At 67.3% G+C, this 20,740-nt stretch overlaps 1 protein-coding gene and 1 long non-coding RNA gene across 2 annotated transcripts in view; both read right to left on the bottom strand.

The window, feature by feature from the left end:
• Nucleotides 1-265: 265 nt before the first annotated feature.
• Nucleotides 266-20,740, bottom strand: part of COL7A1 (collagen type VII alpha 1 chain) — a 29,628-nt gene continuing 9,153 nt past the window's right edge. The window contains exons 23-118 of the mRNA XM_061362409.1: nt 20,567-20,686; nt 20,340-20,486; nt 20,129-20,265; nt 19,926-20,052; nt 19,707-19,850; nt 19,475-19,635; nt 19,345-19,392; nt 19,160-19,186; nt 19,006-19,050; nt 18,718-18,810; nt 18,515-18,586; nt 18,141-18,194; nt 17,877-17,945; nt 17,685-17,798; nt 17,510-17,536; nt 17,327-17,380; nt 17,155-17,217; nt 17,001-17,060; nt 16,855-16,890; nt 16,465-16,745; nt 16,346-16,390; nt 16,201-16,236; nt 15,969-16,128; nt 15,732-15,803; nt 15,573-15,632; nt 15,445-15,480; nt 15,174-15,254; nt 15,017-15,052; nt 14,900-14,944; nt 14,756-14,827; nt 14,589-14,633; nt 14,471-14,497; nt 14,347-14,388; nt 13,723-13,803; nt 13,553-13,588; nt 13,428-13,463; nt 13,263-13,343; nt 13,104-13,139; nt 12,817-12,888; nt 12,603-12,647; nt 12,396-12,431; nt 12,216-12,251; nt 12,029-12,133; nt 11,895-11,930; nt 11,721-11,756; nt 11,519-11,566; nt 11,373-11,408; nt 11,108-11,239; nt 10,806-11,015; nt 10,684-10,719; nt 10,478-10,522; nt 10,249-10,320; nt 10,102-10,146; nt 9,896-9,958; nt 9,731-9,775; nt 9,279-9,314; nt 9,082-9,117; nt 8,919-8,963; nt 8,790-8,822; nt 8,592-8,654; nt 8,474-8,509; nt 8,267-8,347; nt 8,119-8,187; nt 8,003-8,038; nt 7,807-7,848; nt 7,666-7,710; nt 7,498-7,542; nt 7,362-7,397; nt 7,214-7,273; nt 6,961-7,086; nt 6,797-6,868; nt 6,581-6,616; nt 6,326-6,385; nt 5,653-5,697; nt 5,538-5,573; nt 5,377-5,412; nt 5,237-5,293; nt 5,027-5,098; nt 4,739-4,810; nt 4,605-4,640; nt 4,434-4,514; nt 4,305-4,358; nt 4,106-4,159; nt 3,969-4,031; nt 3,829-3,891; nt 3,485-3,601; nt 3,110-3,187; nt 2,979-3,032; nt 2,718-2,766; nt 2,567-2,614; nt 2,366-2,410; nt 2,058-2,147; nt 1,801-1,869; nt 1,393-1,521; nt 906-1,085; nt 266-768 (exon numbers count right to left, since the gene is read on the bottom strand). Of these exons, the coding sequence (XP_061218393.1) occupies nt 719-768; nt 906-1,085; nt 1,393-1,521; nt 1,801-1,869; nt 2,058-2,147; nt 2,366-2,410; nt 2,567-2,614; nt 2,718-2,766; nt 2,979-3,032; nt 3,110-3,187; nt 3,485-3,601; nt 3,829-3,891; nt 3,969-4,031; nt 4,106-4,159; nt 4,305-4,358; nt 4,434-4,514; nt 4,605-4,640; nt 4,739-4,810; nt 5,027-5,098; nt 5,237-5,293; nt 5,377-5,412; nt 5,538-5,573; nt 5,653-5,697; nt 6,326-6,385; nt 6,581-6,616; nt 6,797-6,868; nt 6,961-7,086; nt 7,214-7,273; nt 7,362-7,397; nt 7,498-7,542; nt 7,666-7,710; nt 7,807-7,848; nt 8,003-8,038; nt 8,119-8,187; nt 8,267-8,347; nt 8,474-8,509; nt 8,592-8,654; nt 8,790-8,822; nt 8,919-8,963; nt 9,082-9,117; nt 9,279-9,314; nt 9,731-9,775; nt 9,896-9,958; nt 10,102-10,146; nt 10,249-10,320; nt 10,478-10,522; nt 10,684-10,719; nt 10,806-11,015; nt 11,108-11,239; nt 11,373-11,408; nt 11,519-11,566; nt 11,721-11,756; nt 11,895-11,930; nt 12,029-12,133; nt 12,216-12,251; nt 12,396-12,431; nt 12,603-12,647; nt 12,817-12,888; nt 13,104-13,139; nt 13,263-13,343; nt 13,428-13,463; nt 13,553-13,588; nt 13,723-13,803; nt 14,347-14,388; nt 14,471-14,497; nt 14,589-14,633; nt 14,756-14,827; nt 14,900-14,944; nt 15,017-15,052; nt 15,174-15,254; nt 15,445-15,480; nt 15,573-15,632; nt 15,732-15,803; nt 15,969-16,128; nt 16,201-16,236; nt 16,346-16,390; nt 16,465-16,745; nt 16,855-16,890; nt 17,001-17,060; nt 17,155-17,217; nt 17,327-17,380; nt 17,510-17,536; nt 17,685-17,798; nt 17,877-17,945; nt 18,141-18,194; nt 18,515-18,586; nt 18,718-18,810; nt 19,006-19,050; nt 19,160-19,186; nt 19,345-19,392; nt 19,475-19,635; nt 19,707-19,850; nt 19,926-20,052; nt 20,129-20,265; nt 20,340-20,486; nt 20,567-20,686 (6,539 nt within the window). The 3' untranslated portion in view covers nt 266-718. The remainder of the gene's footprint in view (nt 769-905; nt 1,086-1,392; nt 1,522-1,800; nt 1,870-2,057; nt 2,148-2,365; nt 2,411-2,566; nt 2,615-2,717; nt 2,767-2,978; nt 3,033-3,109; nt 3,188-3,484; nt 3,602-3,828; nt 3,892-3,968; nt 4,032-4,105; nt 4,160-4,304; nt 4,359-4,433; nt 4,515-4,604; nt 4,641-4,738; nt 4,811-5,026; nt 5,099-5,236; nt 5,294-5,376; nt 5,413-5,537; nt 5,574-5,652; nt 5,698-6,325; nt 6,386-6,580; nt 6,617-6,796; nt 6,869-6,960; nt 7,087-7,213; nt 7,274-7,361; nt 7,398-7,497; nt 7,543-7,665; nt 7,711-7,806; nt 7,849-8,002; nt 8,039-8,118; nt 8,188-8,266; nt 8,348-8,473; nt 8,510-8,591; nt 8,655-8,789; nt 8,823-8,918; nt 8,964-9,081; nt 9,118-9,278; nt 9,315-9,730; nt 9,776-9,895; nt 9,959-10,101; nt 10,147-10,248; nt 10,321-10,477; nt 10,523-10,683; nt 10,720-10,805; nt 11,016-11,107; nt 11,240-11,372; nt 11,409-11,518; nt 11,567-11,720; nt 11,757-11,894; nt 11,931-12,028; nt 12,134-12,215; nt 12,252-12,395; nt 12,432-12,602; nt 12,648-12,816; nt 12,889-13,103; nt 13,140-13,262; nt 13,344-13,427; nt 13,464-13,552; nt 13,589-13,722; nt 13,804-14,346; nt 14,389-14,470; nt 14,498-14,588; nt 14,634-14,755; nt 14,828-14,899; nt 14,945-15,016; nt 15,053-15,173; nt 15,255-15,444; nt 15,481-15,572; nt 15,633-15,731; nt 15,804-15,968; nt 16,129-16,200; nt 16,237-16,345; nt 16,391-16,464; nt 16,746-16,854; nt 16,891-17,000; nt 17,061-17,154; nt 17,218-17,326; nt 17,381-17,509; nt 17,537-17,684; nt 17,799-17,876; nt 17,946-18,140; nt 18,195-18,514; nt 18,587-18,717; nt 18,811-19,005; nt 19,051-19,159; nt 19,187-19,344; nt 19,393-19,474; nt 19,636-19,706; nt 19,851-19,925; nt 20,053-20,128; nt 20,266-20,339; nt 20,487-20,566; nt 20,687-20,740) is intronic.
• LOC133217237 (uncharacterized) lies at nt 16,101-16,502 on the bottom strand. Its single transcript, XR_009726834.1, has 4 exons — nt 16,465-16,502; nt 16,346-16,390; nt 16,201-16,236; nt 16,101-16,128 (listed from the first exon to the last, which is right to left on the bottom strand). It is a non-coding gene; the product is annotated as an uncharacterized LOC133217237 (long non-coding RNA).

Below are 20,740 nucleotides of genomic sequence, written 5' to 3'. Positions count from 1 at the left end.
TGATGGGCATCACCTGCACGGGGGTCAGGGGGATGCTCAGCTCAAGAGCAGGTCCCCAGCTCTAACACTGCCTGTCCTCAGGGGTTCCCCAGTGTTGCCTCCCCTGGGTTAAAGGCCAAGGTGTGAATGGGAGGGTACTGCAGGGGGAAAGCCTCTGCTCTCCACACAGCTCTTTCTTTGCCAAACCATCGCAGCCACAAAAAGGGAACCAGGCCCCGGTTGAGGTTAAGGTGAAATTTATTCAGACGGAGGTGGTTGCAGGGAGGGGAGCAGGCAGAGCCTGGCCCAGGGATGTGGTCAGAGAGTGGGGGACATTTGGGGAGACAGGGAAAGGGATGAGGGTGTTAGATGAGGGGACCCCAACTGTGCCCAGTCCGAGTGCCACTCCAGGGCCACCAGAGAGGGAGCAGGGGCAAGCACCATCCCATTGGCAGCAAATAACTTAAAAACCACACTGGGAACAGCCCAGGAAACCTCCAGGTGGGAAAGGGGTGAATAAGGGTTGATACAAATTTCACCTTAATAGGCAATAAAACTGATACGAAAGAAAAACCCCATGAGCAGCAAAAAGACACATTAGAAATAGCACCAGGTTTCTGCCGGGGGTCCCGGCTCTGCAGCAGCCCAGCACTGGGGCAGGGGCAGCCGGATGTGCCATGGGACAGCCCAGCCTGCAGGATGCTCCCTGCAGAATGCTGCCCATGGGATGATGCCCATGTTATGGCTCTGGCTGTGCTCCTGCCTCGCCGCCAGCATCACCACGGGCACCTGCGGGGAGAGATCCGAGGAGCTGGAGCCAATGTCTGTGGCCAGCATCATCCCCCCAGCTCTGCACCGGCTGAGCCCGCGGCACCCGGTGGGGACGCTGCCGGTGCCAGCGCCGTGCTGGTCCGTGCCGGCCGTACCTGCCCCGGGGCGCTGCCCGCAGCGCAGCTCGCACTCCTCCCGGCTGTCGAAGCGGTTGCTGTTCCCCCCGCAGCCGCTGTAGACGAAGGGCCGGCACTCGGCGCCCCTCTGGCTGTGGTACCAGCGCAGCGTGTAGCGCCGGCAGCCCCCCTCGTCCAGCGGCAGGCTGCAGGGCTCCGCTGTGGGGCAGACAGCAGCAGTGAGGGGGGCAGAGCCGCAGCACCGTGGTGATGGAGGCAGAGGGGTAACCCCCGAAGGCAGGGGACCCCCCCCACATTGCTCTGCTGGGGGCTATGAGAACCCCTCCTGTGGCTCGTGATCTGCCACGGGTAGGGGACCCCTTCCACTGGAGCAGCTTGCTCCAAGCCCCTGTGTCCAACCTGGCCTTGAGCACTGCCAGGGATGGGGCAGCCACAGCTTCTCTGGGCACCCTGTGCCAGCGCCTCAGCACCCTCACAGGGAAGAGCTTCTGCCTAAGCAGCTCACCACCCATCACAGGCTGCTCTGAGCCGTCCATCTCCGGTATCTCATCGTACTCCTCCTCCTCCTCCTCCTCTCCGTACTCACTATCGTACTCGAGGTCATCAGCATCAAGTGTGACTCGTCTGTGCTGCCCTGGGAGACAGCAACGGGTGTCAGCAGCCCCCCCCTGCCCCTGCATCCCTCCTGTGCTGCTCTGCACATGCCTGCACACACACAACACACACACGTGCACACCTGCACACATACATTCCTTGCTGCCCTCTCCTTGCCTCCTTCTTTAACCAAAGCCCCCAAGACAACCATGGGCGCTGCTGGGTTATCCCTCAGTGCCTGGCATGGAGGGCAGGATGTGACATTCATGGAGCAGTGCAAAAAGGGGATGGGGCCTAAAAGCACAGGGATGACACTCACCCTCCTCTTCCTCAGCGTGTGACAACTTGAGCACAGGGACTGCAGGGACGGGCTCGGTGGGAAAGAGCCCTGTGAGGGGGAACAACACGGTACAGATATCAGGGAGGAGGCAAGGGGAAGGGGGGCGCATCCCCCCTGCTTCCCAGGGGGGAAAACAGCCCTTGCTTGTGTACAGCCCATCAGATGAGGACGGGGATGAGAAAGGGCACAGGGAGGCACACGTCCCCGTCTTGTATGTCCTCTGGGCTCTCCATCACCTGCTTGGCCACGGTCCTTGTCCTGGCGGATGCTCCTTCCTCCTCCCTGGGCAGAGCGGAAGCTGCTCCTGGCCTGAGCCCCCCAGCCTCCTTGGGGAGAAAGCACCCACCTCACCGCAGCCCCTTTGCCTCCATCCCTCCACCCCACTGCTCCAGCCTCCCACCCCCTGCAGCCCCCCTGCCCCAGCTCCAGCTCCAGGCACAGATGGGCACTGTCCCTGTGGTCCCTTCCTGGTTGGGCAGACCCCAGCAGTGCCCAGACCCCTTTGGCACCATCCTGAGCTGGGGATCCCTGCGGCACCACGCACCATCCCTTCTCCCTGTACATGGTCCCGCGCTGGTGCTGGCCCTGGCTGAAGGGGTTCCATGAGGGTCACAAGGAGGTGACAAGGGTGTTTCAGGGGTCCCAGCTGCCTCCAGCACCCCCAAAAACCGGCGGCACACGCGAGTGCTGGGACCCTGCTGGTGCCACATGCAAAGGGCATGGGGTAGGAAGGGGAAGCCACAACCTGAGAGCTCACGGGAGTCCAGGCGCTGCGGAAAGCGGCCGCCACAGGCTGCGGGAAACAGGGGGCCGGGGTCAGGGGCAGCGGGGCCAGAGCCCAGGCCGGGACAGGGGCAGTGGGACCAGAGCCCAGGCCGGGGCAGGGGGATGCTCACCGCAGTGCTGGCTCATCTCCTGCCGCACGAAGGCGCGGATCTCCTCCTCCTGCCCCGCACGGGGAGGCGCAAAAGACCCAGATCACAGCAGGGGTGGTGCAGTTAGAGAAGAGGCAGAGCCCTTCCCCAGCCCCAGCAGAGCCCGGAGCGGAGGGAAGCCCCCCACTGGCAGCAGTGGGATGGATCCGGCACCCCGGGTCCCCATCCCATCCTGATGACCGGAGCACCGCGAGCCAGTGCCGGCTCCCTCTTGGCTCTTACCGTCATTCCCGGCTCCCCCTTCTCCCCACGCTGTCCCTGGGTGCCGGGACTGCCCTGGGGACAAGCAGAGGGAGGTGGGAGGCTGGTCCGGGCCGGGGCTGGCCGGGCAGCGCAGGGACCCACTCACCAACCTGCTGCCCCCTCTCGCCGGGGATGCCGGGCACGCCGCGGGCCCCCGGTACCGACTGCCCGGGGGGCCCTCGCTCCCCCTGCAAGGGACACAGCTCAGGACCTGCCTGGGGGCTCTGGATCCCCTCTGCTCACCCAGCGCCATGGATGTGCTGAGCTCCCGGTCCCCGCACCCTGGGACAACTGTGCAGGTGGGGATGGGGACGGGGACAGGGATGGCTCCTCAGGCTCCCACCCTATCAGGGGGGCGCAAGGGGCAGGGACAGAGCTGGGACATGGCTCCTGATGGCACCAACCCCTAACAGTGGGGATGAGACCCTCCCTTTTCCACAGTACCCAGAGGGGAACCAGCCCCCCAAGCGGTGGTGGGGTCTCACCTTCTGACCCTGCATGCCCTCAGGACCTCGTGGGCCAACGCTCCCGGGGGGTCCAGGGGGGCCTGGAGCACCATCACTGCCCCGGGGACCGGGGCCACCGATGACACCTGGGGCACCCTGCAGGAGAGCAGGGGTGAGGCTGGTGGAGCTGAACCCCCCAGCCCCGGAACAGGCACCACGGGCACCCCAAAGCACCGGCTCCTTCTTGCGAAGGGAGGGGATTTGTTGTCCCTTCAGTGACAATTCAGAGCAGCACCGGATGCCTCTCCTGGGAGCATCGGGCTCTGAGGTGCTGCTGGCTCCTGGACACAGCAACGCGGGGCAATGCACACCAGCCTGCTCACCCGCTCTCCCTTCTCCCCCTGGTCTCCTTTGGCTCCCTGCTGCCCGTCAAATCCCCGGTCACCCTGCGAAGAGGAAGGGACAGGCAGCGGCAGCTGAAGCACCAGCCCAGCTTCTCCCAGCACTGCCCCCATGTACGTACCTTGGGCCCCATGAGTCCCTCCTTGCCGGGGATGCCGGGCGGTCCGGACAGCCCCAGCTCTCCCTGTGGGTGACAGGGAGGTGTCCATTAGCCACCAGCTGCATGTTCCCGCACCACCCAGTCACAACAGCACTTACCGGTTCACCTCTCCTCCCAGGCAGCCCCGAGCGCCCCGGCAGCCCCGGCTCGCCCTGCAGGACAGGGGCAGGGTGGTCAGTCTTGTGCCCCCATAGCGGGGCTGAGATCTAGCTGCAGCCGTCTCCCTGCTCCCAGTGGCTGGCAGAGGGGATCCAAAGGGCTGCAGCCTCTGGGCAGCACCCTCAGGCACACACTCACCTTCTCGCCCTTGTCCCCATCGAGGCCACAAGCACCCTTCATGCCCCGGTCACCCTGTGAGGATGAGGGGAGTCAGAGCCATACCCAAGGGATGTGGGTGCTGGCTGGGGTGGGCAGAGCCCAACCCACCTTTGGGCCGCGCATGCCCAGGGGTCCCATGTCCCCCTTGTCCCCACGGGTTCCAGGGATCCCATCGCGGCCGGGCTGGCCCTACAGGATTGAACACATGAGGGGTCTGCTCCCTGTCCCGCCATGGGCTGGCACCATGGGCTGCAGCAGCACTGAGATGCGGCTCCTCACCGGCTCGCCGGGCTCCCCTGGTGCTCCCACCTCTCCCTGGGGATGGAAAAGGCATTGGGGAGGGCAGGTGAGGGGATGGTGCCCCAGCACCCCCCCAGCACCCTCCCAGCAACAGGGGGGTTCCAGCTCCTCACCTTCTGCCCACCGGGGCCACGTGCCCCTGGGAAGCCCGTGGAGCCCTTCTCGCCTTGCTCCCCTCTTGTCCCCTGCAAGCAGAGACCGGATCAACACAGGGCAGGAGGGAGAGCTCTGGCCATGGCACAGCCCCGTGGAGCCACAGGGACCACAAAGACCGACTCCAGCAGCTCCCAGCAGCCAGGGTGCCCACAAGCACACGGACACAAGGATATCATCAACCCCTGGTCCCTGGGTCCATCAACAGCCCTCCATGGTCCCCAACCCAGCAGCCCCCAGCCCTGTACCTTCTCTCCAGGCATGCCTTGCTCCCCTTTGTCCCCCTTGTCCCCTTCTGTGCCCTTCAGGCCACGGTCTCCCTGCAAAGGGGGAAACACAGGGACAGGTCAGGGCATGGGGAGATGCTCAGATAGATACACATTGGGATGGGGAGAACAGAGCTCCCTGGGCAGGGATGGCAGAGAGATGGGAACAGGGAGGATGGGGACAGCTCTTACCGGCTCCCCCTTGCTGCCCCGTGCCCCAGCAGGCCCCTCCACCACCACGGTATCGCCCTGCAGGAGGGAATGACAGGGATGGGGTATGCAGGGAGTCAGCGCTGCTGCCCTCCTCCCGCTGCCCCATCCCAGGGACTCACCTTGTCTCCTTTGGGTCCTGGGCCCCCAGCGTCCCCCTGTGAGGAAGGGGAGATGGGGAGATGCTGTGGGGATGCCAGCAGGGAGCGACAGCACCCCTGGCACTGGGGACCCTGACCCCGGGGGTGCGCTGTTCACCCCACCGGCTCCCAGAGCCCCTCACCTTGTCCCCACGCTCCCCCCGGTTCCCTGGCAAGCCCTGTGGGAGAGAGAAGAGAGAAGAGGAGAGGGAAGGGGCGCTGGAGGCCGGGGGTGGGCAGCTGGGGGGGGGTATTTACCACTGGCCCTCGGTCCCCTTCTGGCCCTGGGCGCCCGTCTTCACCCTGCGAGAAGAAAGGGATGTGAGGAGGGGTCTGTGATGGGGGCACCCAGCACCCACCAGGGACAGCCTCTGGCTTGCCTGGGGACACAGGGGCGGTGTCAGGGACACGGGGGCTGTGTCAGGGACACGGGGGCTGTGTGAGGGACACGGGGGCTGTGTCAGGGACACGGGGGCTGTATCAGGGACACGGGGGCTGTGTCAGGGACATGGGGGCTGTATCAGGGACACGGGGGCTGTATCAGGGACACGGGGGCTGTATCAGGGACATGGGGGCTGTGTCAGGGACACGGGGGCTGTGTCAGGGACACCAGGGCTGTATCAGGGACACGGGGGCTGTGTCAGGGACACGGGGGCTGTATCAGGGACACGGGGGCTGTATCAGGTACATGGGGGCTGTATCAGGTACACAGGGGCTGTGTCAGTGACACGGGGGCTGTGTCAGGGACACCAGGGCTGTATCAGGGACACGGGGGCTGTATCAGGGACACGGGGGCTGTGTCAGGGACACGGGGGCTGTGTCAGGGACACGGGGGCTGTATCAGGTACATGGGGGCTGTATCAGGTACACGGGGGCTGTATCAGGGACACGGGGGCTGTATCAGGGACACGGGGGCTGTGCCTGTACCTACCCGTGGCCCCGGGTCTCCGCGCTCTCCTCTGGCCCCCGGCAGCCCGGCCCCCGGCGCACCCTGCCAGTGGATGTCAAGAGCTCAGCCCTGCCCTTGCTGCCCCAGCCATGCCGTGTGCCCCCCATGGCACTGGACACCCCACACAGGGTCCCTGCTGCCCCCCCCTGCTCCAAGTGCCACCATCCAGAGCAGGCTCAGCATCCCCGGGGTAACTGCATCAGGGACACCCTGCGGGAGGAGCAGCCCTGTCCCTACCTTGTCACCCTTCAGGCCTGCAGCCCCCTGGATGCCCTAGAGGAGAGGAGAGGGGTGAGTGATCCATGGGAGGAAGGCGATGCCAAGCACCCCACGAAGCACTCTGGGATCCCAACCAAAGCCCAGCAGTCCCAGCCCTGGGTGGGATGTGCAGGGAGGGTGCCCATCACCCTGCCCACACCAACGGGCACCCGAGCACTGCAGCCCCACACTCACGGCCGGCCCCGGGGGCCCTGCAGGTCCCGGTGCTCCAGGGGTGCCGTCTCTCCCGGGAAAGCCGATCAGACCCTGTAGGGAAACAGGGGTGAGAGGCAGGGACTGCAGTGGGGTGCGGAGGGGTCTCATTGCCACCCCCAGGGCTCCAGGGTCACCCACTGTACCCTCTCTCCTGGGGGCCCCGGTGGGCCAGGCTGCCCACTGTCCCCTCTGAGCCCTGGCTGTCCCGGTGTCCCAGCGATGCCAGCCAAGCCCGGCGGTCCTGTCAGTCCTGGCAAGCCGATGTCACCCTAGGGCAGGGAGGAAAACGATGCTGCCCATGAAGACAGCCCCTCGGGAGCATGCTCCCCCCTTGGTCAGGGCAGCAGCATGGCACTGGGGACGTGATGCCCCGGGTGACAAGGGGACAGGGGTTACCTTCAACCCCGGCGGCCCATCCTGTCCCGGCGGTCCCTGTGCGCCGACCCCTGGTGATCCCTGCATGGGGCACAGAGCGTGGGGCACATCCCCTGGCCCACAGGTACCGTGTGCCGGGGGCACCGCGCCACCCGGAGCAGACACCCACCTTCTCCCCTTTGGCTCCAGAGGACCCTTTGGCTCCCTGCGAAGACACAAATGCACCGGTAAGGACTGGGCTGTCCGTGATGAGGACACAGGTCCTCTAACAGCATCCACCCCTGACCCTATGTGCTCCTACTCACATCTTCCCCAGGATCTCCTGGCTCCCCGAATCGTCCCTGCTCCCCCTGGCAGTGAGAAAAGAGCAGAAAGCAGGAGCATGAGATGATGCACGGGGCTGTGTCCCGATGCTCCCACTGTGCGCAGGCAGCCCCAGGACCCCCTCCCTGCCACCCCCCAGCAGCACTCACCTTCTCGCCCTTGGGGCCTGGCAAGCCTCGGTCACCCTTGGAGCCCTGCTGGGGGAGAGTGGGGTTGGGGGGGCACTGGCCTGACCCCATGAGGTGGGGGGGGGGTGAGGTTTACTGGGGGGGTTGATGGGGCCAACTCACGGGCTCTCCCAGCAGGACACCCTCCAGCAGCGCCGGTTCGCCCTGCAGCAGCACACACAGGGATACAGATGTGCGGGCACACACGGGTGCTCACTTGTGTCAGCATCAGGTACCAGACCCCTGCCCGCCCCAACCCCAGTGCCTTTGGCAGCACCCAAGGGTGGGGTTCCCCCGACCGCGCACCCCAGCTCCTCACCTTCTCCCCTTTGGCACCAGGGGGACCGACGATGGCCTGGGCACAGTAAGGGGGACCGGTGAGCAGGGCTCCATGGGGATGCTCCGCTCATCCCGGTGCTCCAGCTCCGCACTCACCTGCCCTGGCGCTCCAGCATCCCCTGGCTCTCCCTTGGGACCAGCGGGACCCGAAGGTCCCGGCACCCCCTGGCACAAGCAACAGAAGCCTCAGGCACAGACCCCAGGTGGAGCACGGGGTCCCACTGAGGCGGGAGCACACACGTACCATCTTCCCCGGCATCCCAGCCTCGCCATCCTTCCCTGGCACGCCATCCCGGCCCGGCACTCCCGGCTTCCCGCTCTCCCCCTGCGGGCAGCAGGACCGGCTGTGGGGGGCAGCTGGGTATTGGGGTCCTGCAGCCCCAAACAGCCCCACACCTTCCAGAGCACCCACACCGGTGGCAACCGGGCAGGGAGGGGATAACGCACTCACCACTTGTCCCGTCAGCCCGGGGACACCCGGTGGGCCCTGCAAGGGAGATGGGAGCAGAATCAAATGGGAGCCCACCAGGAATGGCCATGGGACAGGTCAGGGGGCTCTAAATACCTACCCCGGGGCCAGGGGGGCCAGGGGGACCAGGCAGCCCGATGTTGCCCTGGGGACCAGGCAGGCCCTGCAATGGAAACAGAGGTGTCAGATAGGCTGGAAAACTGCCCTGGCACAGCCAGGACCTCGGCTGGCCCCACCGGAGGTGCACCATGGGCTGGATGGGTTTGGGGGTCTGGATGGGGAGGGGGCGAGTGCTCACCCGGATGCCAGAGCCAGGCTCCCCCGGATCACCCTATAATGACAGCACCAGCATCAGCCCCATCACCCGCCCCACAGCCACATCCCTGCCCTGCCGCTGGCAATGCCAGCACCAGTGCCGCTGCCGTACCTTGGTGCCAGCTGGACCCGGGGCTCCCGGTGGGCCGGTGCTACCCTGCAGGGGACAAGGGGATGTTAGGTTAGGGCAGCACTTACTGGTGGCACAGCCCACCCTGCCCATGTCCCCTTGTTGCACAACAGTCCCCTGTGCATGGCACAGGGTGGGTCCTTACCGGAGGTCCTGGGGGTCCCGGGTCTCCTGGGCTGCCCTGAAGGGAGGAAGAGATGGGGGTCACTGCAGGGATGGGTTTTCCCCAGTGGATGCCTGGAGTATCCCCTGGGAGAGGATACCCAGAGAGTGCCACAGCAAGGGGAGGGAGGACACAGTGCTGTGGGGCTGTCACAGGGATGGGGGGGCACAGACACCTACCGGGCGTCCCAGCACGCCAGGGAAGCCTGGCAAACCCTGCAAAGAACCACATCAGGGCCAGGGGGTGAGCAGGAACCCGGCACCTGCAAACAGCCCTGCCTGTCCCCAGGGATGCTCCCTGTTCCCATCTGCAGTACAGCCTGGGGTCCGCGTAGTGAAGAACTTCCTCAGATCCCATCTCAGTCTCCCCTCTGGCAGGTTCAAGCCATTCCCCTTGGCCTGTCCCTGCAGGCCCTTGTCCCAAGCCCCTCTCCAGGTTTCCTGCAGCCTCTTTAGGCACTGGAGCTGCTCTAAGGTCTCCCCTTCAGGAGCCTTCTCTTCTCCAGGCTGAACCAGCCCAGCTCTCTCAGCCCCCTGATCTATGCTCCCACTGCTGCTGGTGACGGCTGGTGTGTGACCACAGGACCTTGCCCCTGCCCCAGCCCACATCCCCTCACCATGTCCCCACTCACCGGTTTCCCCTCTGGACCAGACAGCCCTCTCTCACCCGGGAGACCCTGGAGCAAGAGATGGGCACGGCTCAGTGCCAGGCTGGGGACCGGGTCAGGGTCAGGGTCAGTGCCAGGCTGGGGACAGGGTCGGGGTCAGTGCCAGGCTGGGGTTCAAGCAGCACTCACCGGGGCTCCATCCCTGCCCTTCTCACCAGGCTCCCCTCGCTCTCCCCTTGGGCCACCCTCGCCCTGCAGCAGGAACAGGCACAGGTCACAGGACAGGCAGGGACCATCCTGCCCCATCGCCGTGGGGTGTCCCCAGCAGTGCCCCCCCGCGGGGCTGTGCTCCGTGGGGCTGCCCCATTGGCAGCAGCACACTCACGACCTCAGACCTTATCTCCTTTGGGTCCCCGCTCGCCCTCGGCTCCCGGCTCACCCTGTGTGTGGGAGAAGACAGAACCCATCAACCCCCATGGCCCCTTCGCTGTCCCGGGTCACAGCCCCCCCAGCTGCCCCCTCCCTTCTGCCCATCCACGCACCTTCACTCCCTTGGGTCCAATGGGGCCGCGCTCACCCGGGAAGCCCATGAGGCTGCCCTCGACCACCTCTGCCTGCGGGGGGGGGGCACAGTCAGGGCCAGCACCCAGGGACACCAGCGAGGTCCCCCCCGGGCACAGCCCTCCCCAGATCCCCCTGCCAGGGCACTGTCCATCCCCAGAGCTGCAGCAGCTCCCCTGGTGGTGGTCCCCAGGAGCACCCATCACTTACCTTTGGCCCGGGGGGGCCCTGGGGGCCGGGCAAGCCGTCCCTGCCCTGGAGGGGGGAGAAAAATAGGTTGAGCATCAAAGGGACAGCAAGGCACAGGGGAGCAGAGCCACTCTGGTGCGACCGCTGCTGGTTGCCATAGAGCATCCCTCTGTCCCCCAAAGCCCCACAGCACAGCAGGGACGGAGGGGACCGTGTCCCCATCTCACCTGCTCGCCCCGCTCGCCCTTCTCGCCCCGGTCACCCTGGGAAAGGAGCATGGTGGCCATCAGAGGGCTGTCCCCACGCCCCGGCCCCTGTCGCATCCCTCACCCCATCCCCACACACTCACCTTCTCTCCGGGCCGCCCGGCCTCCCCCAGCTCCCCGGCCCGGCCCGGCACCCCAGGGATGCCCGGCTTGCCCGGCTCCCCCGGCTGCCCCGCCGGCCCCTCGGGGCCCCGCTCGCCCACAGCGCGGCCCGTGGGGCCCTGCGGGCCGGGGGCACCCGTGTCCCCTTTGTCACCTTTGGGTCCTCGCTCGCCGGGGAAGCCCAGGGAGCCCTGCAAAACACAACACCGTGCTGCCAGAGCCGGCCTGCGCCGGGGCTCCCAGCCCTTACCGACCATCCATGGCCATGCCCGGCGCCGCTCACCTCCCGACCCGGGGGCCCCCTTTCACCCGGCTCTCCCCGGCTGCCCTTCTGGCCCCGCAGCCGCTCCGACACGGGCAGGAATGAGTCCGAGCTCCCATCATAGGCACCCGTGAGCTCCTTCAGCGATGAGACCTGGCAGGGAGGAGAGAGCCGCCGGTCAGCGGGTGAGAGGAACCCAGCCACAGCAGCCCCACCAACCCATGCCGATCTCCCTCCACCACTGTGTGCCAGGAGCAGCCCCCAGCCCCACAGCCCTCCTGCACACCTTGATGCCGAGCGCTTCCAGGCTGCGTTCCACGTTCTGCAATGGAGACACATTAAAATGAAGCGGGATTTGCTGCTCCCATCCCGAGGGCTGCAGAGGGTTCCTGTCCCCTGCCGCTGACAGCCCAGCAGGTCTGGGGGCCTCACCACTGCAGCGCCGGGGTCTCCCCGTGCTCCAGGGCTGCCAGGTCGCCCCTAGGTGTGCAGGGAAAGAGGGAAGATGTGCGGAGTGCAGGAGCTGAGGAGAGCAGGGCTGGTGCTGCCCTCGGTAGGTTTCAGCGCTAACACTGCCGGTGCTGCCACCGCCCTGGGTGTTGGTAGTGAGTGGGGCTCAGCGCTGGGTACTCACAGGCTCCCCTCGCAGGCCGGGCTCCCCCGGGTCCCCCTGAAACACAGCGAAGGTGTCAGTGGGGCAGAGCCAGCACCGGGGTCCGGCCCTGCCCGGCGCAGGGAGTCCCACCAAGGACTCATCCCTCTGGCACAGGGTCCCCAGTCCTTTGCCTCGGGTCTGGAGCGCACCTACCTTGGGTCCGGCTGCCCCTCGGAGCCCCGGCGAGCCCTGCAAGACGCGGAGGGAACGGTGTCACCCAGCACCATGGACAGGGGCAGTGCCCGCGGAGGGCTCCGGTGCTGGGTGGCACCAAGGGCACTACGAACCTGTCCGGGGGGCCCGACCTGCCCCGGGACGCCGGGGAGGCCGGGGGGGCCGAGGGGCCCTGGGACACCCCTGTCCCCCTGTTCGCCCTTGGCACCGCTGCGGCCCTGCAGAGAACAGAGGCAGCCGCTGGGTGCTGGTGTGTCCCGGTGCAGCAGCACCCAGCACCCGTGACCACGCTGCTCTCACCTCTCTGCCAGGGGGTCCTGCGTCACCTTTGTCTCCCTAACGAGGGGGAAAGCAGTTACAGGGATGCTGCCCCATCTGCATGCCCCAAAATGATGCTCTGGAGCCAGGCAGCGGGAGCCAGGGGCTGTGCGGGGAGCACAGAGGAACCACGCAGGGACCAGCCAGGGCTCGGCTCCTCACCTTCCTCCCATCCTCTCCTGGTGTCCCATCTTCTCCCTGGGGACAGAGGCTGCAGTCAGTGCCCGATGTGACCACCGCAGCACAGGGACAGGCACTGGGGGCACAGCTCAGGGCATGGGGCTCTTGGCCACTAACCCCATGTGGGGGGATCAGCAGCCCTCAGGACCCCCAGCAAGGCCAAACCCAAGCCCTGCTCCCCCTACTCACGTTCTTGCCGTTGAGGCCAGGTTTGCCGTCCTCGCCGGGTTTGCCCTGGGAGGAAGCAGAGGCAGCAAAAGCCCCCCCCCAGCACCCAGGGGTCCTCAGGCCCCATCAAGACCCCAGGGTGCAGGGAAGGGGGGACCGGGCACAGGGTGAGCCCAGCAAATGGACCCAGTGGGGAGGGCAGAGGGCAGGATGTGTCCCCATGGCTGGTACTTACGGGGACGCCAGGTGGTCCCAGGGGTCCCACAGGGCCAGGCAGTCCCTGCTCCCCACGCAGCCCGGGCAGCCCCTGCAGGGAAAGGGGATGGGGAGCATGGAGAGGGGGGTATGAGGGGGAGCACATGGTGGCAGAGCATCCATCTGCTCTGGGACAGCAGCACGCTGCTGGGGACAGGGACAATCCTGCTGTGCTTCCCCAGACCAGGAAGCATGGGACAGGACATCGGTTCCTTACATGGCCCCATCAGAGGCACAGCCCGAGCCCACCCTCCCCGAGGTACTTACATCCCGGCCGGGGTCCCCCTGCTTCCCAGGGTCTCCCTGCAGACAAGGAGAGGTGAGGACAGGGACACCCCTGACATAACGCTCCCCGTGAGCATCCCCAGCCCAGGGGCAGCTCCTCCTGCCCCATCGCTCCCCCAGCCCCTCCCCTGCCTCACTCACCCGCAGCCCGGCAGGACCTGGGGGTCCTGGTTTGCCCTCCAGCCCATTGCGGCCATCCAGCCCTGGCAGGCCACGGTCCCCCTGTAACAGAACAGCGCGGCAGGGCTGGAGCAGTGGGGCAGGACAGGGGTGCTGTGGGGCAGCCCCACCTGGCAGCCCGCTCACCTTCTCTCCCGGCAAGCCTCGGTCCCCAGGGTCACCCTGCAGGTGGGAACAGGAGTGAGCAGCATCCCCCTCAATGGGAGCCAAGCAGGACATGGACCCCCCCCAGACCCCATGGGGACACTCACCCGAGCACCGGGGGGGCCGCGGGGGCCCTCCACGCCCTGTAAGAGACACACTCAGCAGTGGGGGCACAGGGGTGGAGTGGGGGGGCCTGGGTGCTCCCCACCGACCCCTGCACACCAGGACCCCCCCCGCTGTGTCCCGGCACCTCCCGCCCCACGGACCCAGCTCCTACCCTCTCTCCCGGCGGCCCCGGGGAGCCAGCGTCGCCACGGGCGCCTTTTGCCCCGTCCTCACCAGGGTCCCCGGCGTCCCCCTGCCAGGGATGGGCACGGTCAGAGCCTGAGCCCTGCCCCCGGCGCTGCGGCAGAGCCCGTGCGGAGCGGTTCAGGGCGCGATAACAGCAAAGGTCTCGGTACAGAGGCATGGGCAGAGAGGAGGCTGCTGAGCGCAGCGCAGCCCCCGGCAGGGCAGATCGTGGTGCAGAGGAACGCAAGGAGCGGCTCTGCTGCGGCAGGAGCCGGCCGGGACCGCGATGGTCCCTTAGAGCAGAGCCGGAACTGCCCGAGCCTCAGCTGGGTCCTCAGAGCACAACAGCCCCCTCCTGCGGGACCCCTGAGCCGTGAGCGTGATGGGGGTTCAAGGACCTCAGCCCTGCACCGGGCAGGAGCATCAGCCCTCATGCCCCTCGGATCCTGTGTGCCCCATCCATGCTCCCATCGGCTCCCCATAGCAGGGGCTGTTTTGAGCAGGGAGGACTCAGTGCACTGGGATGCCAGCGCACAGGCACAGCCTGGAGGGGGGGATGACACAGGATGGGCCACAGCACCGCCAGCACCCCGATGGGGGTCCTCATTACCTTCTCACCCTTCTCCACCACTCCTGCGAGCCCCACATCTACCTGTGGGGCAGAGAGAGGCTGTTGGAGCACAGGGGCCAGGCACAAGCCCGGGGGCAGGGGGTAGGGGGTGGGCATAGCTTACGGATCGTCCTGGGGGTCCGGGAAGCCCCTGAAAGGAGAATGGTGACAGAAGGGGGTCAAGGGGAGCTGGTGTGGTCCCGGGGGGGGTGGGGGGTGGCACATGGCCCCACATCACTCACCGGCTCCCCACGGTCACCCTTGCTCCCTGGTGCTCCGGGGCTGCCCTGTGGTAAAGAGGAATAGGCTGAGGGGAAGAGGGCATCGGGATGCGTGGGGTGGAGGGGACCCCTTGGGGTGTGGAGCAGTGGTGCCCATGGGGCAGTGGGCACACACACACAGCACTCACGTTCCTGCCTTCGGGACCCGGGTCCCCTGAGTCTCCCTTCTCCCCGGGGGGGCCGCGGTAGCCGGGCAGGCCCTGGGTAGGGGGTAGAGGGGGTGTAAGCAGGACCCCCCGGTACCAGTGACTGCCCTCCAGCCCCACACTTACCCGCGGGCCTCTGTCTCCAGGTTTGCCGGGCAGCCCTGCTTCACCCTGTGGGGAGAAAGGGGTCAGTGTGGGGTGAGGGGGGGCTGTGGGGCTCGGTCCTGGGATGTCCTCACTTACCGGGGTGCCTTCATCACCCTTCTCTCCGCGCTCTCCCTGCGGCACGGGTCAATGGCACCGGATGGGGATAAAGCACAAGTCACCAGCATCCCCCTGCTCCCCACCACTCCCCCTCTGTGGGGCCACAGAGCCCCACAGCCCCCTAGCCCCACGCTACCTCCTTGCCACGCTGCCCGCTCGGCCCTGGTGTGCCCGCTCGGCCCGGCTCCCCCTTCTCCCCTGGCTCCCCCGGGTCACCCTAGGCAAGGGGGGAGCCAGGAACAAGGGGTCAGGGCAGAGTGGGGTGAGCATGGGGGGGCTGCTATGGGGAGAAGGGCTCAGCATGGACCCCTCTGCTCCCCAGAACAGCATGGGCTGCAGGGACCCCCTCCAGAGCCCAGTGAAGGGAGGGACAGACAGAGGGGCAATGACTCCTGCAGTGATGTTACCTTTGGGCCACTCCTGCCCGTGAGGCCAACGATGCCCTGGTTGTTGGGGAGGGAGAGCGGATGTCACCGGGCAGTGGGGCAGAGCTCTGTACCCCACCACCCGCAGTCCCGGATGCACCCACACTCACCCGATCGCCCTGCTCGCCTTTGGGGCCGGCCGGCCCGGGGATGCTCAGCCCAGGGGCACCCTAGTAACGGAGAGATGCAGCTTGGAGCAATGGTAGGAGCACTGTGAGCCTGGGGGCAGTGCTGAGCCTCCTGTGCCCCCCATCCCTAGGGGTACTCACATGGGCGCCTTTCTCTCCCGCATCGCCCTTGGGGCCGGGAGGTCCTTCCGGTCCTGGGAAGCCTCGATCGCCCTGGAGCAGATGAAACGGCACCATCAGCACCCCCCCAACCACCGCCCTTCTCCCCCCCACTGCACAGCCCCTGGGGTGGATGCCCAGCTCTGCGATCCCAGCCCCAGCCATGCCCTGGGGGTCGGGGTGGGCACAGGGCTGGGGGCATGGCCGGGGCAGCGTTACCTTCTCCCCTCGGACACCGGCCACGCTGGGAGCCTGCAGGGGAAGCAGAGGGGACGGTGCTGGGCGCTGCCCGCCGGTCCCTGCGGCGGGGCTGGGTCCGGCAGCGCTGGCCCCGGGGCAGTGTCCCACGTACCGGCTTCCCGGGCGGTCCTGGCTCACCCTGCGGAGACACAGACCCCCTGAAGCACTGCCCGCCATGCCCGCACCCCGCAGCCCGGGACCCCCTCCTCACCTTCTCCCCCCGTGGCCCGGCCGGTCCCGGAGCTCCCTATGGGAGAGAGGAGAGCTCAGGCGCTGGCAGTGCTGGACACGGCCCCAGGACACGGCAGTCCCCGAGGTGCCACATCCACCGCACTATGGCCGCTGTCCCCGCTTACCTCCCTGCCCGCCGGCCCTGGGCGCCCTGGGGCTCCCGCCTCGCCCTGCAGCACAGGAGGGAGAGGAGGTGTCAGGGGCAGGATCGCCCCAGCACAGCTTCACCCCATAGCACACCTACCTTCTCGCCCTCAGCGCCCGGCGCGCCGCGGTCCCCCTGTGGAGCCAAGCAGAGGAGGGCTTCAGGAGCCTTTCTTCTCCACCCCACAGCCTCTGCCCCACACACTGCCCCCAGAGCACATCCAAGACCACTGGGCTCCCACCATGACCCCCCGGCACAGCCACTGTGGGGCCACAGGGACACCAGGACACACTGATGGTGCCGAACAGTGCGGTCCTGCTCCGGCACGGTCTCACCTTCTCGCCTGTCTCTCCCAGCTCTCCTGGTGCCCCACGGTCCCCCTGGTGCAGGAGGAAGATGGGTCAGGGGCAGCAGGACCCGTGGGGATGGCACAGGTCACTGCACCCAAAGGCAAGGTGGGAGCATCCCTCCGGCCCCTGCATCACTCACCTTCCTGCCCTGCTCCCCCGGCGGTCCCCGGGGACCCTGCAAAGGAGGATGGAGGAGATGTCACCTGTGTCATGGCAGGGCACACGCACAGGAGCAGGAGCCCCTGAGCACAGCTCCTGCCCCTTGCCCTCTCTCAGGGAACTCACCCGCTCTCCAGGGTCCCCGGGGCGTCCGGGTGGCCCAGGGAAACCTTCGCTGCTGTCACCCTGGGGATCAGGAAAGGCACAGCCGTGCCCGTGAGATGGGCACAGGGAGCAGCATGGGGTCCACCCCAACGGAGCATCCTCACCCCCCTCTTACCTTCTCTCCCTTCAGGCCAGGGGGCCCAGCAGGTCCCCGAGGCCCGGGGTCCCCAGGCAGACCCTGCAAGAGAGCCCAGCTCAGCCCCGGCCGCAGTTCACCCCTGGTGCCACGCAGCCAGCGCAGCCCCGCTCCCCTCTCCTATCCCTGCTGGCCATGGGGCTGAACTCACCGGGGATCCGGGCTCCCCACGGGGCGCTGCCCCATCCACAAGCCCAGGAGGGCCCTGCAGAGACAGTGATCAGAGCGTGGGGACAGCCCCGGAGGGCTCCATCCTTCCCTGCATCCAGGGGGACTGCAGTGCTCTCCAGCATCCAGGAGCGCACAGGAGCCAGGGAGATGCGGAGCCACTCACCCTTTCCCCTCGGTCACCCTTCTCCCCCTGCAAGGGCAAAAAGCAAGTAAGGGCAGATCTGGGCATGGACACGTCTGGTGGGGACACAGCCCATGGGCAGGACATGGGGAGCACACAAGGGGAGCAGCTTCACCCCCATCCCACATCTCCCTTGCTCAGCACGGGTGGGATTTACCTTCACAAACTCTCCTGGCGGTCCCGGTGACCCTGGGGGTCCCACTGGACCAGGGGGCCCTGGGTCACCAAAGGGCCCCCGTGTGCCGGGGCTGCCGGGGGGGCCAGGGCTGCCCTGGGGGACAGAGATGCTCCGTTAGCTGCAACCGGGGCTGTTGCAGAGACCCCTCAGCATCACCATCCTCACACGTACCGGCCTGCCCGGCTCCCCTTTCTGGCCTGGCAGCCCCTGCCTTCCGTCTGTGATCACCTGGGGCTCCCCCTGAATGAGGAGGGGGGGAAGGATCAGTGTCCTGATGTCCCCGTTGTGTCCCCAGGGCAGGACGGGGCCTCAGGGCCAGGAGCCCAGCAGGGAGATGGGGACACCCTGGGGTCAGCAGACACCAAGAGGCAGGAGATGCCGGGGGCTGAGATGCCCCAGCAGGACCCTGCAGGGCAGCCCCTGCCCATCACCTACCGGCTCTCCCTTCTCCCCCTTCAGGCCAGGGAGCCCCATCGGTCCTTGTGTCCCCTGGGAAGGAAGGGCAAGAGTGAAGGGGGTACAGGCAGGCAGCGGGACAGGGGAGGGATGGGTTTGTACTCACGGGATCCCCACGGGGACCAGGGATGCCCTGGAAAACAACAGCTCAGCAGGTGAATGCAGGTCCCTGCCAGCAGTGGAGCAGGGATGGGAGGGGGGCTCCAGGCGAGGCAGGGATGGACAGTCACACTTGGGACACACAGGGACAGCAGTGACCCTGCCAGGTACAGAGACCCCTGGCACAGGGAAAGGGCCAAGCAATGGGGAGAGCCCACGAGGCAGCAGGGGACCCAAGGGACACCCGCACTCACCGGCTGGCCGGGTGATCCAGGGCTCCCAGGGCGGCCGGGGCTTCCTGGTGTCCCATCAGCTCCAGGGTACCCCTGTGGGACAAAGAAGCCAGCATCTGATGCACTCAGGCACTACTGGACACCCCCCAGTGCAGTGCTGGTCCCTGCACCAGTGGCAGAGAGCTGTGCCCAGGGACCCCAGCTGAGGGCTCGGGGGTGCTCACCCTGTCCCCCTTCTTGCCCGGCTGCTCCACACTCCCTCCGGGCAGACCTTGTGGCCCCGGGGGTCCTGGAGGTCCTGGCAGCCCATGGCGGCCCTGGAGGGACAGCAGAGAGGATGGGCTGGGTGCTGGGTGCTGGGTGCTGGGTGCTGGCCAATGGAAGTGCCTCCTCCACCCCAATGGCAAGGGCTGGGCAGGTCCCTGCCCCAGAGCCTGCCAGCAGGACAAGGGGACACGGGGACCATGTCACTGCCCCCCCCCCCCCGGGAGCTGTCCCCATCAGGATATTACCGGTTGTCCAGGGGGGCCTGGTGGCCCCGTGTGTCCTTGTGGTCCCTGTGGAGACAAAACCAGTGGTGAGCACCCTCAGCGGGCTGGCACTAGCAGGACTTGGGGGACACGTCACCCCCAGAGCCACAGCCGTGGGGGGACACAGAGCACTCACTGCCTGGCCACGGTCTCCCTTCTCGCCCTGCAAGGGGACAGAGTGGAGGGGGTCAGGGACTGCATCCCCATGCTCAGCCCCTCATTGCGCTGCTGCCATCAGCAAGCTGGGGGTCCCTGTACCCCACTGAGCTCCTATGGCACAGTACAGCATAGTGCAGCACGGCATGGTGTGGGGATGCTCACCTTGGGGCACTGCACGGTGCAGGGTCTTGGCTTCGGCTCCGGCTCCGGCTGACAGGACCAGAGAAGCCTGCATGAGCCCAGGGCAGGAGAAGCCCCCCCCATGGGGCTGCTCCCACCCCCAGCCCCTTACCCTGGTCGAGATGATGGTGCAGAGGTCATCGGTGAGCTCTCCCTCCAGCTCAGCCAGGGCACCGCCGCCATGGTAGATGTACCGCGGGTCCTCCCCAGTCACCATGCGCCGGAGCTGCTCCCGGTCTGCTCCCTCCAGTCCCACCGCCAGCACCCGGACCCCTGGCCAAGAGCAGCCTCAGCACCCTGCGGCGCTGCCGTGCACCCTGCGGCACTCATCCATCCATCCTCACCCCCAGCCTTGACATCCCTGGCCGCAGCAATGGCATCGTCCCCGGAGGGGCCGTCAGCCAGGATCACCAGCACGGCCGGCACACTGGGCCGGCGCCCCGCACCAGGGCTCAGCAGGTAGGTCCTGGCGAAGGTGATGGCTGCCCCTAGGGAGGGAGAAGGAGGAAAGGGCAGTCCGCAGGGTCCCACAGCGCTGCCCGGCTCCCGGAGCCGCCCCTCACCGATGGCGTTGCCGCTGGGCTCCTCGTAGCGCATGGTGTGGATCTGCTCCAGCACGGTGGGCAGGTCGCTGGAGCGGTTCAGCAGCAGCCAGGGCAGGCTGCGGTAGCTGTACGTGGCCAGGGCCACCTGCGAGAGCACAGGGAGCAGTGGGCACCACAACCCACCCATGTCCCCCGGGATCCCCCACCACCGCAGCCCCTACCTGGGTACCATCCGGGCCCAGGTGCCCCAGCGCAGACACGGTGTTGGAGAGGAGCGTGCGGATGGCGTCAGCGCCAGAGGAGCTGTCACGGGTGCCATGCACCAGGAACACGACGTCACCGCGGGCATCCCTGCACACTGCAGACAGGGACGGGGTGAAGCAGCTGCTGGGACAGCCACCAGTGACCAGGTCCCCAGTGAGCCCATGGTACCTGTGCGCTCACTGACAGACGTCTCGGCGCCGGGCGTGCTGCCCAGCAGCGGGCGCAGGGTGAAGGTGTAGCGTTGGCCCAGGCGCAGCCCTGAGACCTGCTGGGAGCTGGCAGTGCCGGGCAGCGTGCGCCCCGACTCCCTGCCCGCTGCCACCCAGGGACAAGGTCAGGGGGGCAGTGAGACCCACAGGGACACAGCCCAGGCTGGGGACACCCTCCCGTCTCACCCGTGGGGGGGGTCCAGGAGAGGATGTAGCCTGAGGCGCCAGGGACCGGGCTCCAGGTGAGTGTCACTGAGTCCCTCCGTACCTCTGTCACCTGCAGGCTGGTGACAAGGCCCAGGGCAGCTACCAAGAGAGGAGAAGCATGTCCCAGCCCCCAGCCAGCTCCCATTCCCCACC

The sequence above is a fragment of the Neopsephotus bourkii genome, unplaced genomic scaffold (genome assembly GCF_033783945.1).
Source record: "Neopsephotus bourkii isolate Nb327-2 ecotype Australia unplaced genomic scaffold, CSIRO-AGI_Nbou_v1 NB_1120, whole genome shotgun sequence".
Lineage (NCBI taxonomy): Eukaryota > Metazoa > Chordata > Aves > Psittaciformes > Psittacidae > Neopsephotus > Neopsephotus bourkii.
The sequence above is the reverse complement of the archived record's forward strand: the minus strand, read 5'-3'. Positions and strand labels throughout refer to the sequence as shown.